General features: G+C 49.3%; 1 protein-coding gene across 2 annotated transcripts in view; it reads left to right on the plus strand.

The window, feature by feature from the left end:
* cacna1c (calcium voltage-gated channel subunit alpha1 C) overlaps positions 1–14,201 on the plus strand; it is a 587,915-nt gene that overhangs the window by 424,855 nt on the left and 148,859 nt on the right. Inside the window, exons 8-9 of one of the 2 annotated variants that reach the window (XM_082977960.1) lie at positions 1,121–1,224; positions 9,210–9,382. In XM_082977960.1, the coding sequence (XP_082834086.1) occupies positions 1,121–1,224; positions 9,210–9,382 (277 nt within the window). The remainder of the gene's footprint in view (positions 1–1,120; positions 1,225–9,209; positions 9,383–14,201) is intronic. The other variant, XM_082977959.1, reaches the window with a different exon arrangement.

Here is a 14,201-nt window from a genome sequence, read left to right on the forward strand (position 1 = left end):
AGTGGTGGAAAAAGTATGCAATTGTCATACTTGAGTAAAAGTAAAGATACCTTAATAGAAAATGACTCAAGTAACAGTGAAAGTCACCCAGTAACATACTACTTGAGTAAAAAGTCTAAAAGTATTTGGTTTTAAATATACTGAATTATCAAAAGCAAGTGTAATTGCTAAAATATACTTAAGTATCAAAAGTAAAAGTATAAAGTATTTAAAATTACTCATATTAAGGAAACCAGACGGCACCATTTTCTTGTTTTTTAATTTACGGATAGCCAGCGGCACATTCCAACACTCAGACATCATTTACAACAAAGCATGTGTGTTTAGTGAGTCCACCAGATCAGAGGCAGCCGATAACCAGGGATGTTCTCTTGATAAGTGTGTGAATTGGACCATTTTCCTGTCCTGCTGAGCATTCAAAATGTAACGAGTACTTTTAGGTGTCAGGGAAAATGTATGGAGTAAAAAGTACATTATTTTCTTTAGGAATGTAGTGAAGTAAAAGTAAAAGTTGCCAAAAATATAAATAGTAAAGTACAGAAACCCCCAAAAACTACTTAAGTAGAACTTGAAAGTATTTTTACTGAAGTACTTTACATCACTGCTTTAGCCTAGGTAGGCAATCAGGTCTTGAGGTCTCAGACAAGGGTTACAACCTTCCCTGTGGCTCAGTTGGTAGAGCATGGTGTTTGCAATGCCAGCATGGTGTGTGCAACGCCAGGGTTGTGGGTTTGATTCCCACGGGGAGCCAGAACAAAAAATATATATCTAAAAAAAAAAAATGTATGAAATGTATGCATTCACTACTGTAAGTTGCTCTGGATAAGAGCATCTGCTAAATTACTAAAATGTAAATGTTACTCCATTACACACAGGCAGGTCCAGTGGAGTCTTGTTGCTCTGTGTTGAAGGGACATTAACTGTTGTTGCTCTGTGTGTGTTGAAGGGACATTAACTGTTGTTGCTCTGTGTGTGTTGAAGGGACATTAACTGTTGTTGCTCTGTGTGTGTTGAAGGGACATTAACTGTTGTTGCTCTCTCTGTGTGTGTTGAAGGGACATTAACTATTGTTGAAGGGACATTAACTCTCCCCTGCCTCCTCTCTCCCATCTCTTCCCAGGTCAACGACGCTGTAGGGAGTGGCTGGCCCTGGCTCTATTTTGTCACGCTAATCATCATAGGGTCATTTTTTGTGCTTAACTTGGTGTTGGGGGTGTTGAGCGGGTAAGAACTGGTTCTACTGCAGGTTCTAATGGAGCTTGGCCTCTTCCTCTTCGGCTGACTGACTGACTGGTTCTGCCGTGGCCTTTTCTCCCTGCTTGTCTGACTGGTTCAACCATGGCCTCTTCTGTCTGTCTGTCTGTCTGTCTGTCTGACTGACTGACTGACTGACTGGTTATAATATGGCCTGTAATGGTATTATTCTCTGCTTGACTGACTGACCGCTCCTCTGGTCTGCCTGCTTGAAGGACTGACTGATGCTTATTTAACCTGTTCTCTTTGCCTGACTGACTGGTTCTGCTGTGGCCTCTTCTTCCAGCCTGACTTACAGACGGTTATCGTTGTCTTTCTGCCTGACTGACTAGTTAAAATGTGGCATCTTCTTGATACCTGACTGACTGGTTCTACTGTTGTTCTCCTCTCTGACTGACTGGTTCTGCTGTTGTTCTCCTCTCTGACTGACTGGTTCTACTGTTGTTCTCCTCTCTGACTGACTGGTTCTGCTGTTGTTCTCCTCTCTGACTGACTGGTTCTACTGTTGTTCTCCTCTCTGACTGACTGGTTCTGCTGTTGTTCTCCTCTCTGACTGACTGGTTCTACTGTTGTTCTCCTCTCTGACTGACTGGTTCTGCTGTTGTTCTCTCTGACTGACTGGTTCTGCTGTTGTTCTCCTCTCTGACTGACTGGTTCTACTGTTGTTCTCCTCTCTGACTGACTGGTTCTACTGTTGTTCTCCTCTCTGACTGACTGGTTCTGCTGTTGTTCTCCTCTCTGACTGACTGGTTCTGTTGTTCTCCTCTCTGACTGACTGGTTCTGCTGTTGTTCTCTCTGACTGACTGGTTCTGCTGTTGTTCTCCTCTCTGACTGACTGGTTCTGCTGTTGTTCACCTCTCTGACTGACTGGTTCTACTGTTGTTCTCCTCTCTGACTGACTGGTTCTGCTGTTGTTCTCCTCTCTGACTGACTGGTTCTACTGTTGTTCTCCTCTCTGACTGACTGGTTCTCCTGTTGTTCTCCTCTCTGACTGACTGGTTCTACTGTTGTTCTCCTCTCTGACTGACTGGTTCTGCTGTTGTTCTCCTCTCTGACTGACTGGTTCTACTGTTGTTCTCCTCTCTGACTGACTGGTTCTGCTGTTGTTCTCCTCTCTGACTGACTGGTTCTGCCATTGTTCTCCTCTCTGACTGACTGGTTCTGCTGTTGTTCTCTCTGACTGACTGGTTCTGCTGTTGTTCTCCTCTCTGACTGACTGGTTCTACTGTTGTTCTCCTCTCTGACTGACTGGTTCTGCTGTTGTTCTCCTCTCTGACTGACTGGTTCTACTGTTGTTCTCCTCTCTGACTGACTGGTTCTACTGTTGTTCTCCTCTCTGACTGACTGGTTCTACTGTTGTTCTCCTCTCTGACTGACTGGTTCTGCTGTTGTTCTCTCTGACTGACTGGTTCTGCTGTTGTTCTCTCTGACTGACTGGTTCTGCTGTTGTTCTCCTCTCTGACTGACTGGTTCTACTGTTGTTCTCCTCTCTGACTGACTGGTTCTGCTGTTGTTCTCCTCTCTGACTGACTGGTTCTGCTGTTGTTCTCCTCTCTGACTGACTGGTTCTGCTGTGGCCTCTTCTGTAATTTTACCCATTTTTCTCCCTCAATTTCCTGGTATCCAATTGATAATTACAGTCTTGTCTCTTCACTGCAAGTCTCTCACGGACTCGGGAGAGGCGAAGGTCCAGAGCCATGTGTCCTCCGAAACACGACCCGCCAAGCCGCACTGCTTCTCGACACACCGCTCGCTTAACCTGGAAGCCAGCCGCACCAACGTGTCGGAGGAAACACTGTAGAGTTGGCGACGGAAGTCAGTGTGCATGCGCTTGGCCCACCACAAGGAGTTGCTAGAGCCCATTCGGACATGGACATCCCAGCCGGCAGAACCCTCCCCTAACCCGGACCACGCTGGGCCAATTGTGCGCCGCCTCATGGGTCTCCCGGTCACGGCTTGCTGTGACACAGTCCGGGATCGAACCCGGGTCTGTAGTGACACCTCTAGCACTGCAATGCAGTGTCTTAGACCGCTGCACCACTCGGGAGTTCTTCCAGCCTGACTTACTGACTAACTGACCTAACTTTGGCCTTTTCTTCCAGCCTGACTTACTGACTGCTCCTATTTCTGACTGACTGACTTGCTGACTGTCTCTCCACCTCCTCTCCTCTACCTCTTCCTGCTGAACCACTCTATTCTGGTCTCCGGCTAGTTGGGATGGATGCTGCTGTTATTGCTGTTAGCTGGGGGAATACAGTAGCCTATTATAGCCCATCTATAATGTATGATGTCTCAAGATGTGTCTACAATATGTATAAAGTTGTTTCTCAAGACAACATTCATGATCTTTATCTCCTATATGTCTGTCTTTGTTTTCATGTGTACATCTACAATGTCTCTGTTATGTTTTGTTTGCATGCTTCATACTCAACATATAGTCCCAAAAACGCCTTGGATTCCTGCTTAGAATGGGAATCCACATCCATCCTAAATGGACATCAGAGGACAGAGGGAGAGGATAGGGAGACATACATGGAGATAGACAGGACATGAAGAAACAGAGAGACTCCTGGGAGTAATTCTACTGAGGGCACTAAGAGTGTATATACTGTAGACAACAGGAGACAGGGCATGGAGAAACAGAGAGACTCCTGGGAGTAATTCTACTGAGGGTACTAAGAGTGTATATACTGTAGACAACAGGAGACAGGACATGGAGAAACAGAGAGACTCCTGGGAGTAATTCTACTGAGGGTACTAAGGGTGTATATACTGTAGACAACAGGAGACAGGACATGGAGAAACAGAGAGACTCCTGGGAGTAATTCTACTGAGGGTACTAAGGGTTTATATACTGTAGACAACAGGAGACAGGGCATGGAGAAACAGAGAGACTCCTGGGAGTAATTCTACTGAGGGTACTAAGGGTGTATATACTGTAGACAACAGGAGACAGGGCATGGAGAAACAGAGAGACTCCTGGGAGTAATTCTACTGAGGGTACTAAGGGTGTATATACTGTAGACAACAGGAGACAGGACATGGAGAAACAGAGAGACTCCTGGGAGTAATTCTACTGAGGGTACTAAGAGTGTATATACTGTAGACAACAGGAGACAGGACATGGAGAAACAGAGAGACTCCTGGGAGTAATTCTACTGAGGGTACTAAGGGTGTATATACTGTAGACAACAGGAGACAGGGCATGGAGAAACAGAGAGACTCCTGGGAGTAATTCTACTGAGGGTACTAAGAGTGTATATACTGTAGACAACAGGAGACAGGGCATGGAGAAACAGAGAGACTCCTGGGAGTAATTCTACTGAGGGTACTAAGGGTGTATATACTGTAGACAACAGGAGACAGGGCATGGAGAAACAGAGAGACTCCTGGGAGTAATTCTACTGAGGGTACTAAGAGTGTATATACTGTAGACAACAGGAGACAGGACATGGAGAAACAGAGAGACTCCTGGGAGTAATTCTACTGAGGGTACTAAGGGTGTATATACTGTAGACAACAGGAGACAGGGCATGGAGAAACAGAGAGACCCCTGGGAGTAAATCTACTGTGGGGCCCCCTAGTGGCGCAGCGGTCTAAGGCACTGCATCGCAGTGCTAGAGGCATCACATCTGGCCCTGATTGGGAGTCCCATAGGGCGACACACAATTGGCCCAGCGTCTTCCAGGTTTGGCCAGGGTAGGCCGTCATTGTAAATAAGAATTTGTTCTTAACTGACTCGCCTAGTTAAATAAAATACTAAGGGTGCTTATAGACAACAGGAGACAGGACGTGGAGAAACTGAAAGACTACTGGGACCATTTCCTCTCTATTTGAATCTCCGTCAGTTTGTCTCATCCATCTTCCCAGTTATTGTATCAGGTATCCTGGGGTTGTGTTCCAAATGTCTCCCTATTCCCTATATAGTTCACTAGTTTTGACCCTATCGTGTCCCCTGTCAATGGGCCCTGGTCAAAAGTAGTGCATTATAAAGGGAATAGGTTTCCATTTGGGACGGAGACAGGGCCGTGGGCCAGCAGTGCTAGACATACTCAGCCCTGTAGAGAGAGTCTGTGGTGTGGGACTGTAATTTCAGAACTTCCCAGGTGACCAATACTCCACTCAAACACCACTCACCAACACAGTGATTTCCTCAAATACCAACCAGGGAGGTGGGAAGCTGTGTAGGCCCTAGTGGTAACCATGCATCCCAAATGGAAACCTGCTCCCTTTATAGTGCACTACTTTTGACCAGGGCCCATAGGGAATAGGGTGCTTTTGACCAGGGCCCATAAGGAATACAGTTATATTTGACCAGGGCCTATAGGCAACAGGGTGCTGTTTGACCAGGGCCCATAGGGAACAGGGTGCTGTTTGACCAGGGCCCATAGGCAACAGGGTGCTGTTTGACCAGGGCCCCATAGGGAACAGGGTGCTGTTTGACCAGGGCCCCATAGGGAACAGGGTGCTGTTTGACCAGGGCCCCATAGGGAACAGGGTGCTGTTTGACCAGGGCCCATAGGGAACAGGGTGCTGTTTGACCAGGGCCCCATAGGGAACAGGGTGCTGTTTGACCAGGGCCCATAGGGAACAGGGTGCTGTTTGACCAGGGCCCCATAGGGAACAGGGTGCTGTTTGACCAGGGCCCCATAGGGAACAGGGTGCTGTTTGACCAGGGCCCATAGGGAACAGGGTGCTGTTTGACCAGGGCCCCATAGGGAACAGGGTGATGTTTGACCAGGGCCCATAGGGAACAGGGTGCTGTTTGACCAGGGCCCATAGGGAACAGGGTGCTGTTTGACCAGGGCCCATAGGGAACAGGGTGCTGTTTGACCAGGGCCCATAGGGAACAGGGTGCTGTTTGACCAGGGCCCCATAGGGAACAGGGTGCTGTTTGACCAGGGCCCATAGGGAACAGGGTGCTGTTTGACCAGGGCCCATAGGGAACAGGGTGATGTTTGACCAGGGCCCCATAGGGAACAGGGTGCTGTTTGACCAGGGCCCATAGGGAACAGGGTGATGTTTGACCAGGGCCCATAGGGAACAGGGTGCTGTTTGACCAGGGCCCCATAGGGAACAGGGTGCTGTTTGACCAGGGCCCCATAGGGAACAGAGTGCTGTTTGACCAGGGGCCCATAGGGAACAGGGTGCTGTTTGACCAGGGGCCCATAGGGAACAGGGTGCTGTTTGACCAGGGCCCATAGGGAACAGGGTGCTGTTTGACCAGGGCCCATAGGGAACAGGGTGCTGTTTGACCAGGGCCCCATAGGGAACAGGGTGCTGTTTGACCAGGGCCCATAGGCAACAGGGTGCTGTTTGACCAGGGCCCATAGGGAACAGGGTGCTGTTTGACCAGGGCCCCATAGGGAACATGGTGCTGTTTGACCAGGGCCCATAGGGAACAGGGTGCTGTTTGACCAGGGCCCATAGGGAACAGGGTGCTGTTTGACCAGGGCCCATAGGGAACAGGGTGCTGTTTGACCAGGCCCCATAGGGAACAGGGTGCTGTTTGACCAGGGCCCATAGGGAACAGGGTGCTGTTTGACCAGGGCCCCATAGGGAACAGGGTGCTGTTTGACCAGGGCCCATAGGGAACAGGGTGCTGTTTGACCAGGGCCTATAGGCAACAGGGTGCTGTTTGACCAGGGCCCATAGGGAACAGGGTGCTGTTTGACCAGGGCCCATAGGGAACAGGGTGCTGTTTGACCAGGGCCCATAGGGAACAGGGTGCTGTTTGACCAGGGCCCATAGGGAACAGGGTGCTGTTTGACCAGGGCCCATAGGGAACAGGGTGCTGTTTGACCAGGGCCCCATAGGGAACAGGGTGCTGTTTGACCAGGGCCCATAGGGAACAGGGTGCTGTTTGACCAGGGCCCATAGTGAACAGGGTGCTGTTTGACCAGGGCCCATAGGGAACAGGGTGCTGTTTGACCAGGGCCCCATAGGGAACAGGGTGCTGTTTGACCAGGGCCCATAGGGAACAGGGTGCTGTTTGACCAGGGCCCATAGGGAACAGGGTGCTGTTTGACCAGGGCCCATAGGGAACAGGGTGCTGTTTGACCAGGGCCCATAGGGAGCAGGGTGATGTTTGACCAGGGCCCATAGGGAACAGGGTGCTGTTTGACCAGGGCCCATAGGGAACAGGGTGCTGTTTGACCAGGGCCCATAGGGAACAGGGTGCTGTTTGACCAGGGCCCATAGGGAACAGGGTGCTGTTTGACCAGGGCCCCATAGGGAACAGGGTGCTGTTTGACCAGGGCCCATAGGGAACAGGGTGCTGTTTGGAACCCACATGTAGATCCACTAGCTGAATTCCAAAGAGTAGAACGGTAGAAGTTAAAAGTATTGTTTGTTATTCAGAGTCTCATCACACTCTTCACCTTTCATTCTATTGCATCACTTGAGAAGGATGCTACAAAGTGAATGACGTAGCGTCCTCCAGATCTGTGTATTTCACCATTCCTTCTTTCTAGTGCATGCAGCTGAGTTCTCTCTCCTGTTGCTTATAGTAATTGTTGAAGTCTCACCACCTAAAATACACTGAGTGTACGAAACATTAAGAACACCTTCCTACTAATGCTTCCCACAGTTGTATATAGACGCGGGAAGAAGTTTGTGGGTGGGGGGGGACTGCGATTTTCTTCGTCGATAGGGGTGAGCGTGAAAAACCCAGCAGCGTTGCAGTTCTTGACACAAACCAGTGAGCCTGGAGCCTACTACTATACCCTGTTCAAAGGCTCTTAAATATTTAGTCTTGCCCATTCACCCTCTGACACATACACCATCCATGTCTCAACTGTCTCAAGGCTTAAAATCATTCTTTAACCTGTCTCCTCCCCTTCATCTACACTGATTGACATCAATAAGGGATCATAGCTTCTTTCACCTGGATTCACCTGGTCAGTCTACGTCATGGAAAGTAAAAAGGTGTTCCTAATGTTTTGTCCACTCAGTGTATATGCAATACTCATATTTCCATATCTGTGGCTTGTTTCTTGTTCCTTGACAAAAGTATTTATTCTGTATCTACAGTGGGACAAATTGGGCAACTGATTGTGTTGAGAATTAGATTTCTTGCTTTAAATTCACTTTCTTTTTCCTTTTCTAATAGGGATACTGTTTGCTCAGAAAAAAACTCTGTTGTTTAAAAAAGAATCTGTTGTTACAATGGGTTTTCAGATCCACTCTCTCCTCCCTTTCCATCCTCCTCTTCCTCTCTCTCCTCCTCCTCTTCCTCTCTCTCCACCCCCTCCTCCTCTTCCTCTCTCACCTCCGCCTCCTCTTCCTCTCTCTCCTCCTCCTCCTCCTCCTCTTCCTCTCTCTCTCCTCCTCTTCCTCTCTCCTCCTCCTTCTCTCCTCCTCCTCTCCTCTCCTCCATCCTCTCCTCCTCTTCCTCTCTCTCCTCCTCCTCCTCTTCCTTTCTCCTCCTCCTCCTCTTCCTCTCTCTCCACCCCCTCCTCCTCTTCCTCTCTCACCTCCGCCTCCTCTCCTCTCTCTCCTCCTCCTCCTCCTCCTCTTCCTCTCTCTCTCCTCCTCTTCCTCTCTCCTCCTCCTTCTCTCCTCCTCCTCTCCTCTCCTCCACCCCCTCCTCTCCTCCTCTCCTCCTCCTCCTCTCCTCCTCCTCCTCTTCCTCTCTCTCTCCTCCATCCTTTCATCTCCCACCCCCAATCTTCTCCTCCTCCATCCTCTCCTCTTCTCCTCCATCTCCTCCTCCATCCATCCTCTCCTCTATCTCCTCTCCTCCTCTCCTGTCCTCCTCCTCTCCTCCATCCTCTCCTCCTCCATCCTCTCCTCCTCTCCTCTCATCTCCTCCTCCATCCTCTCCTCTTCTCCTCCATCTCCTCTCCTCCTCTCCTGTCCTCCTCTCCTCCATCCTCTCCTCCTCTCCTCTCATCTCCTCCTCCATCCTCTCCTCTTCTCCTCCATCTCCTCTCCTCCTCTCCTGTCCTTGCAGAGAGTTTTCCAAGGAGAGAGAGAAGGCCAAGGCCAGAGGAGACTTCCAGAAGCTGAGAGAGAAGCAACAGCTGGAGGAGGACCTGAAGGGTTATCTGGACTGGATCACACAGGCTGAAGACATTGACCCAGAGAACGAGGAGGAGGGGCTCGACGAGGAGAAGCCCAGAAACCGTGAGTGCAGTCTGGGGAGAGGAGGGAGGGAAAGAGAGGGAGGTTATGGAGGTGGACAAGATTCAATGAAATGGAGGATGGTGGGATTAGTTGTGTGTTTGTATGTAGGTGTCATTTGTGTTGGGTGTGTGTAGGTTTACGTGTGTGTGTGTGCACCGGGCGTGTGTGTGTTGGGCAAATGAGTATTGTCAGAGAGGAGTTACCAATCAAGTGCAACAGTTGTGGCAATCAATACTTTTCCACCTGAGCCTCCGAGCGCTCTACCATCAGTACAGAGTGTGTGTGTGTGTGTGTGTGTGTGTGTGTGTGTGTGTGTGTGTGTGTGTGTGTGTGTGTGTGTGTGTGTGTGTGTGTGTGTGTGTGTGTGTGTGTGTGTGTGAATGAGTTGTCTCTCCTATCCTGTAGCTCAGTACAGGGCCTCCCAGGCAGTTCATTGCAGCGTGGTCCTAAATCACAGTGGATGGGATTGGCAGTCTCTCCCCTCTACGGTCAATGGGCTATGAATTCCCCCTAACACCACCATGCTGTGATACCATTCCCCCTAACACCACCATGCTGTGATACCATTCCCCCTAACACCACCATGCTGTGATACCATTCCCCCTAACACCACCATGCTACGATACCATTCCCCCTAACACCACCATGCTACGATACCATTCCCCCTAACACCACCATGCTGTGATACCATTCCCCCTAACACCACCATGCTGTGATACCATTCCCCCTAACACCACCATGCTGTGATACCATTCCCCCTAACACCACCATGCTACGATACCATTCCCCCTAACACCACCATGCTACGATACCATTCCCCCTAACACCACCATGCTACGATACCATTCCCCCTAACACCACCATGCTACGATACCATTCCCCCTAACACCACCATGCTACGATACCATTCCCCCTAACACCACCATGCTACGATACCATTCCTCCTAACACCACCATGCTGTGATACCATTCCCCCTAACACCACCATGCTACGATACCATTCCCCCTAACACCACCATGCTGTGATACCATTCCCCCTAACACCACCATGCTGTGATACCATTCCCCCTAACACCACCATGCTGTGATACCATTCCCCCTAACACCACCATGCTGTGATACCATTCCCCCTAACACCACCATGCCTACGATACCATTCCCCCTAACACCACCATGATTACGATACCATTCCCCCTAACACCACCATGCTACGATACCATTCCCCCTAACACCACCATGCTACGATACCATTCCCCCTAACACCACCATGCTACGATACCATTCCCCCTAACACCACCATGATACGATACCATTCCTCCTAACACCACCATGCTGTGATACCATTCCCCCTAACACCACCATGCTACGATACCATTCCCCCTAACACCACCATGCTACGATACCATTCCCCCTAACACCACCATGCTGGAGTTACGATGGGGGACGGGGGTTAAGATGGGGGAGGGGGTAAAGATGGGTGAGGGGGTAAAGATGGGGGAGGGGGTAAAGATGGGGGAGGGGTTAGGGGGTAATGAACACCAGGAAGCCTGAGATTTGCTGTGTCAGACAAAGCACTCCTACTGTACACACACACACACACACACACACACACACACACACACACACACACACACACACACACACACACACACACACACATTGACTTTGGCATCAAGCAGAGACCTGTTACAAGCTCAACTGCTGCTGATGTAGAAGGAACAGGCCATAATGTCTCTAATGTACATGTAAATCACAGTACAGTAGCAGTGCTGTCCCTCTGTCGTCCTCTGAGCCAGGCTCAGTCAGGGCTGTAATGGAAGATTCTACACTGGCTTCATAGAGAGAAGCATGACCGTAACACAGACTTTATCCTCCTGGCCTTCATGTAGATGTGAAGAGAGACCCAGCTTCTCTCCCTTATTCTACCTTTATCTCTTTATGTATCGCTCTCTCTCTCTCTCTCTCTCTCTCTTTCTCTCTCACTATATATATCTCTCTCTCTCTCTCTCTCTTTCTCTCTCACTATATCTCTCTCTCTCTCTCTCTCTCTCTCTCTCTCTCTCTCTTCTCTCTCACTATATATATCTCTCTCTCTCTCTCTTTCTCTCTTTCTCTCTCACTATCTCTCTCGCTCTCTCTTTCTATCGCTCTCTCTCGACCTCTCTCTTCTCTCTCTTTCCATCCTCGACGTCTCGCTCTGTCTTTCTCTCTCTCTCTCAAATCAAATCAAATCAAATGGTGTTAGTCACATTCGCCGAATACAACAGGTGTTAAAATTAAAGAGCAGCAGTAAAATAGATAGACTATATACAGGGGGGTACCGATACAGAGTCAATGTGCGGGGGCACCGGTTAGTTTTCTCTCTCTCTCTCTCTCTGCTTCAAACATCAAAAGTCATTTACAACTGAATCTATTTTCCTCATATTTGATTAGCCAAGCCTGTCTACTGCCATATCCCTCTCTTTCTCCCTGACTCATTCCTCCCCTTTCCCTCTGTCTCACTCACACATCTGCACCTATGGTACACCCACAGTGACCGGTGAGTGGATGTCATTGGCTTCAACAGTTGAAGATGTTTTATCTTCTCTGTGTTCATGGTCCAAACCTGCTGCCTCTCACTGTGTCCCATTACCATTACCTGTGTTAATGAGATCTGACTGCCTGTCTCTGTCTGCCCGTCTGTCCGTCTGTCTGTCTGTCTGTCTGTCTGTCTGTCTGTCTGTCTGTCTGTCTGTCTGTCTGTCTGTCTGTCTGTCTGTCTGTCTGTCTGTCTGTCTGTCTGTCTGTCTGTCTGTCTGTCTGTCTGTCTGTCTCTCTGAGTGTCTGTCTGTCTGTCTGTCTGTCTGTCTGTCTGTCTGTCTGTCTGTCTGTCTGTCTGTCTGTCTGTCTGTCTGTCTGTCTCTCTGCCTGTCTGTCTGTCTGTCTGTCTGTCTGTCTGTCTGTCTGTCTGTCTGTCTGTCTGTCTGTCTGGCTGGCTGGCTGGCTGGCTGGCTGGCTGGCTGGCTGGCTGGCTGGCTGCCTAGTACTGTAGGTCAGGTCGTTGTGGTCACCTAGTACTGTAGGTCAGGGGTCACCTAGTACTGTAGGTCAGGTCGTTGGGGTCACCTAGTACTGTAGGTCAGGGGTCACCTAGTATTGTAGGTCAGGGGTCACCTAGTACTGTAGGTCAGGCGTTGGGGTCACCTAGTACTGTAGGTCAGGGGTCACCTAGTACTGTAGGTCAGGTCGTTGGAGTCACCTAGTACTGTAGGTCAGGCGTTGGGGTCACCTAGTACTGTAGGTCAGGCGTTGGGGTCACCTAGTACTGTAGGTCAGGCGTTGGGGTCACCTAGTACTGTAGGTCAGGTCGTTGAGATCAGCTAGTACTGTAGGTCAGGCGTTGGGGTCACCTAGTACTGTAGGTCAGGGGTCACCTAGTACTGTAGGTCAGGCGTTGGGGTCACCTAGTACTGTAGGTCAGGGGTCACCTAGTACTGTAGGCCAGGTCATTGTGGTCACCTAGTACTGTAGGTCAGGCGTTGGGGTCACCTAGTACTGTAGGTCAGGCGTTGGGGTCACCTAGTACTGTAGGTCAGGGGTCACCTAGTACTGTAGGTCAGGCGTTGGGGTCACCTAGTACTGTAGACATGGATTTAGAGTAGGGACTATGGTCTGTATTTGGTGGGGGGAAGTCTTCTGTTGGCGTAGTGTGGTCCACTAACATTTCACTTTAATTGGGTGACATCAGAGTTGGGACGTCCCAAGGATTCTGTTTAGACCATATAGTGAGGGCCAGAGTAGTGCTGAGTGATGGGGTGGCTAATCAACTCACTGTCTACAGCCTCTCTCTCTCAGTGGCAGACCGCCAGCACTGTTTGTCTGACTGGCCACACAGGTGCGCATATTATTTTGTATTTATTTTTAACCTTTATTTTTAACCCTGGAGCCCTGGGTCCCTGCAGCCCTGGAGCCCTGGGTCCCTGCGGCCCTGGAGCCCTGGGTCCCTGCGGCCCTGGAGCCCTGGAGCCCTGGAGCCCTGGAGCCCTGGAGCCCCAGTATGTGTATGGATGCATCCCAAATGGCACCATTCTCCCTGTACAGTAGGGTGTCCAATCAAAACGCGTCTTTTGACCATTGGGTAAAATAATATTATCGTGTAGATAATCTTCTAAGAAAACCAATGGTTGAAACCTCGCGTCTCCATCATAATACGTTCAAAAGTTATTGGAGGTTATACCCTTGAAGGATGATGGCCAGAATTAGGGTGTCACGTCCTGACCATAGAAATATGTTATTTTCTATGGTAGAGTAGGTCAGGGCGTGACGGGGTGGTTTTCTATGTTTTCTATTTCTATGTTGTCAGGGTCTAGTTTTGTATTTCTATGTTGGGGTTTTGTTTGGGATGATCTCCAGTTAGAGGCAGCTGGTCCTCGTTGTCTCTAATTGGAGATCATACTTAAGTAGGGTTTTTTTTCCACCTGGGTTTGTGGGAGATTGTTTTTTGAGTAGTGTATGTTTCACCTCTGCGTCACGGTTTGTTGTTTTGTTCTTTAGTTTATGTATTGCATAGTTTCACAGTGTAAATAAAATGTGGAACGACACACACGCTGCACTTTGGTCCGCTTCTCCTTACGACCACCGGGACATAGGGGGACTAAATCAGCTCGGGTCGTGCTCATTTAGTTTTTTACGACCCGCGCAAACTGCTTTGATGACGACCTCCACAAAATGTAAAATCCTCAAAAGTTGTTAGGGGAAACCTGCACTGCTATGACAACAGAGCTCGCTGCTTATTATTGGATGTATTAGGAGACTAAATTTGACTATCTGATATAATAGT

Source organism: Salmo salar, chromosome 07 (assembly GCF_965601325.2).
Source record: "Salmo salar chromosome 07, fSalSal1, whole genome shotgun sequence".
Taxonomy (NCBI): Eukaryota; Metazoa; Chordata; class Actinopteri; order Salmoniformes; family Salmonidae; genus Salmo; species Salmo salar.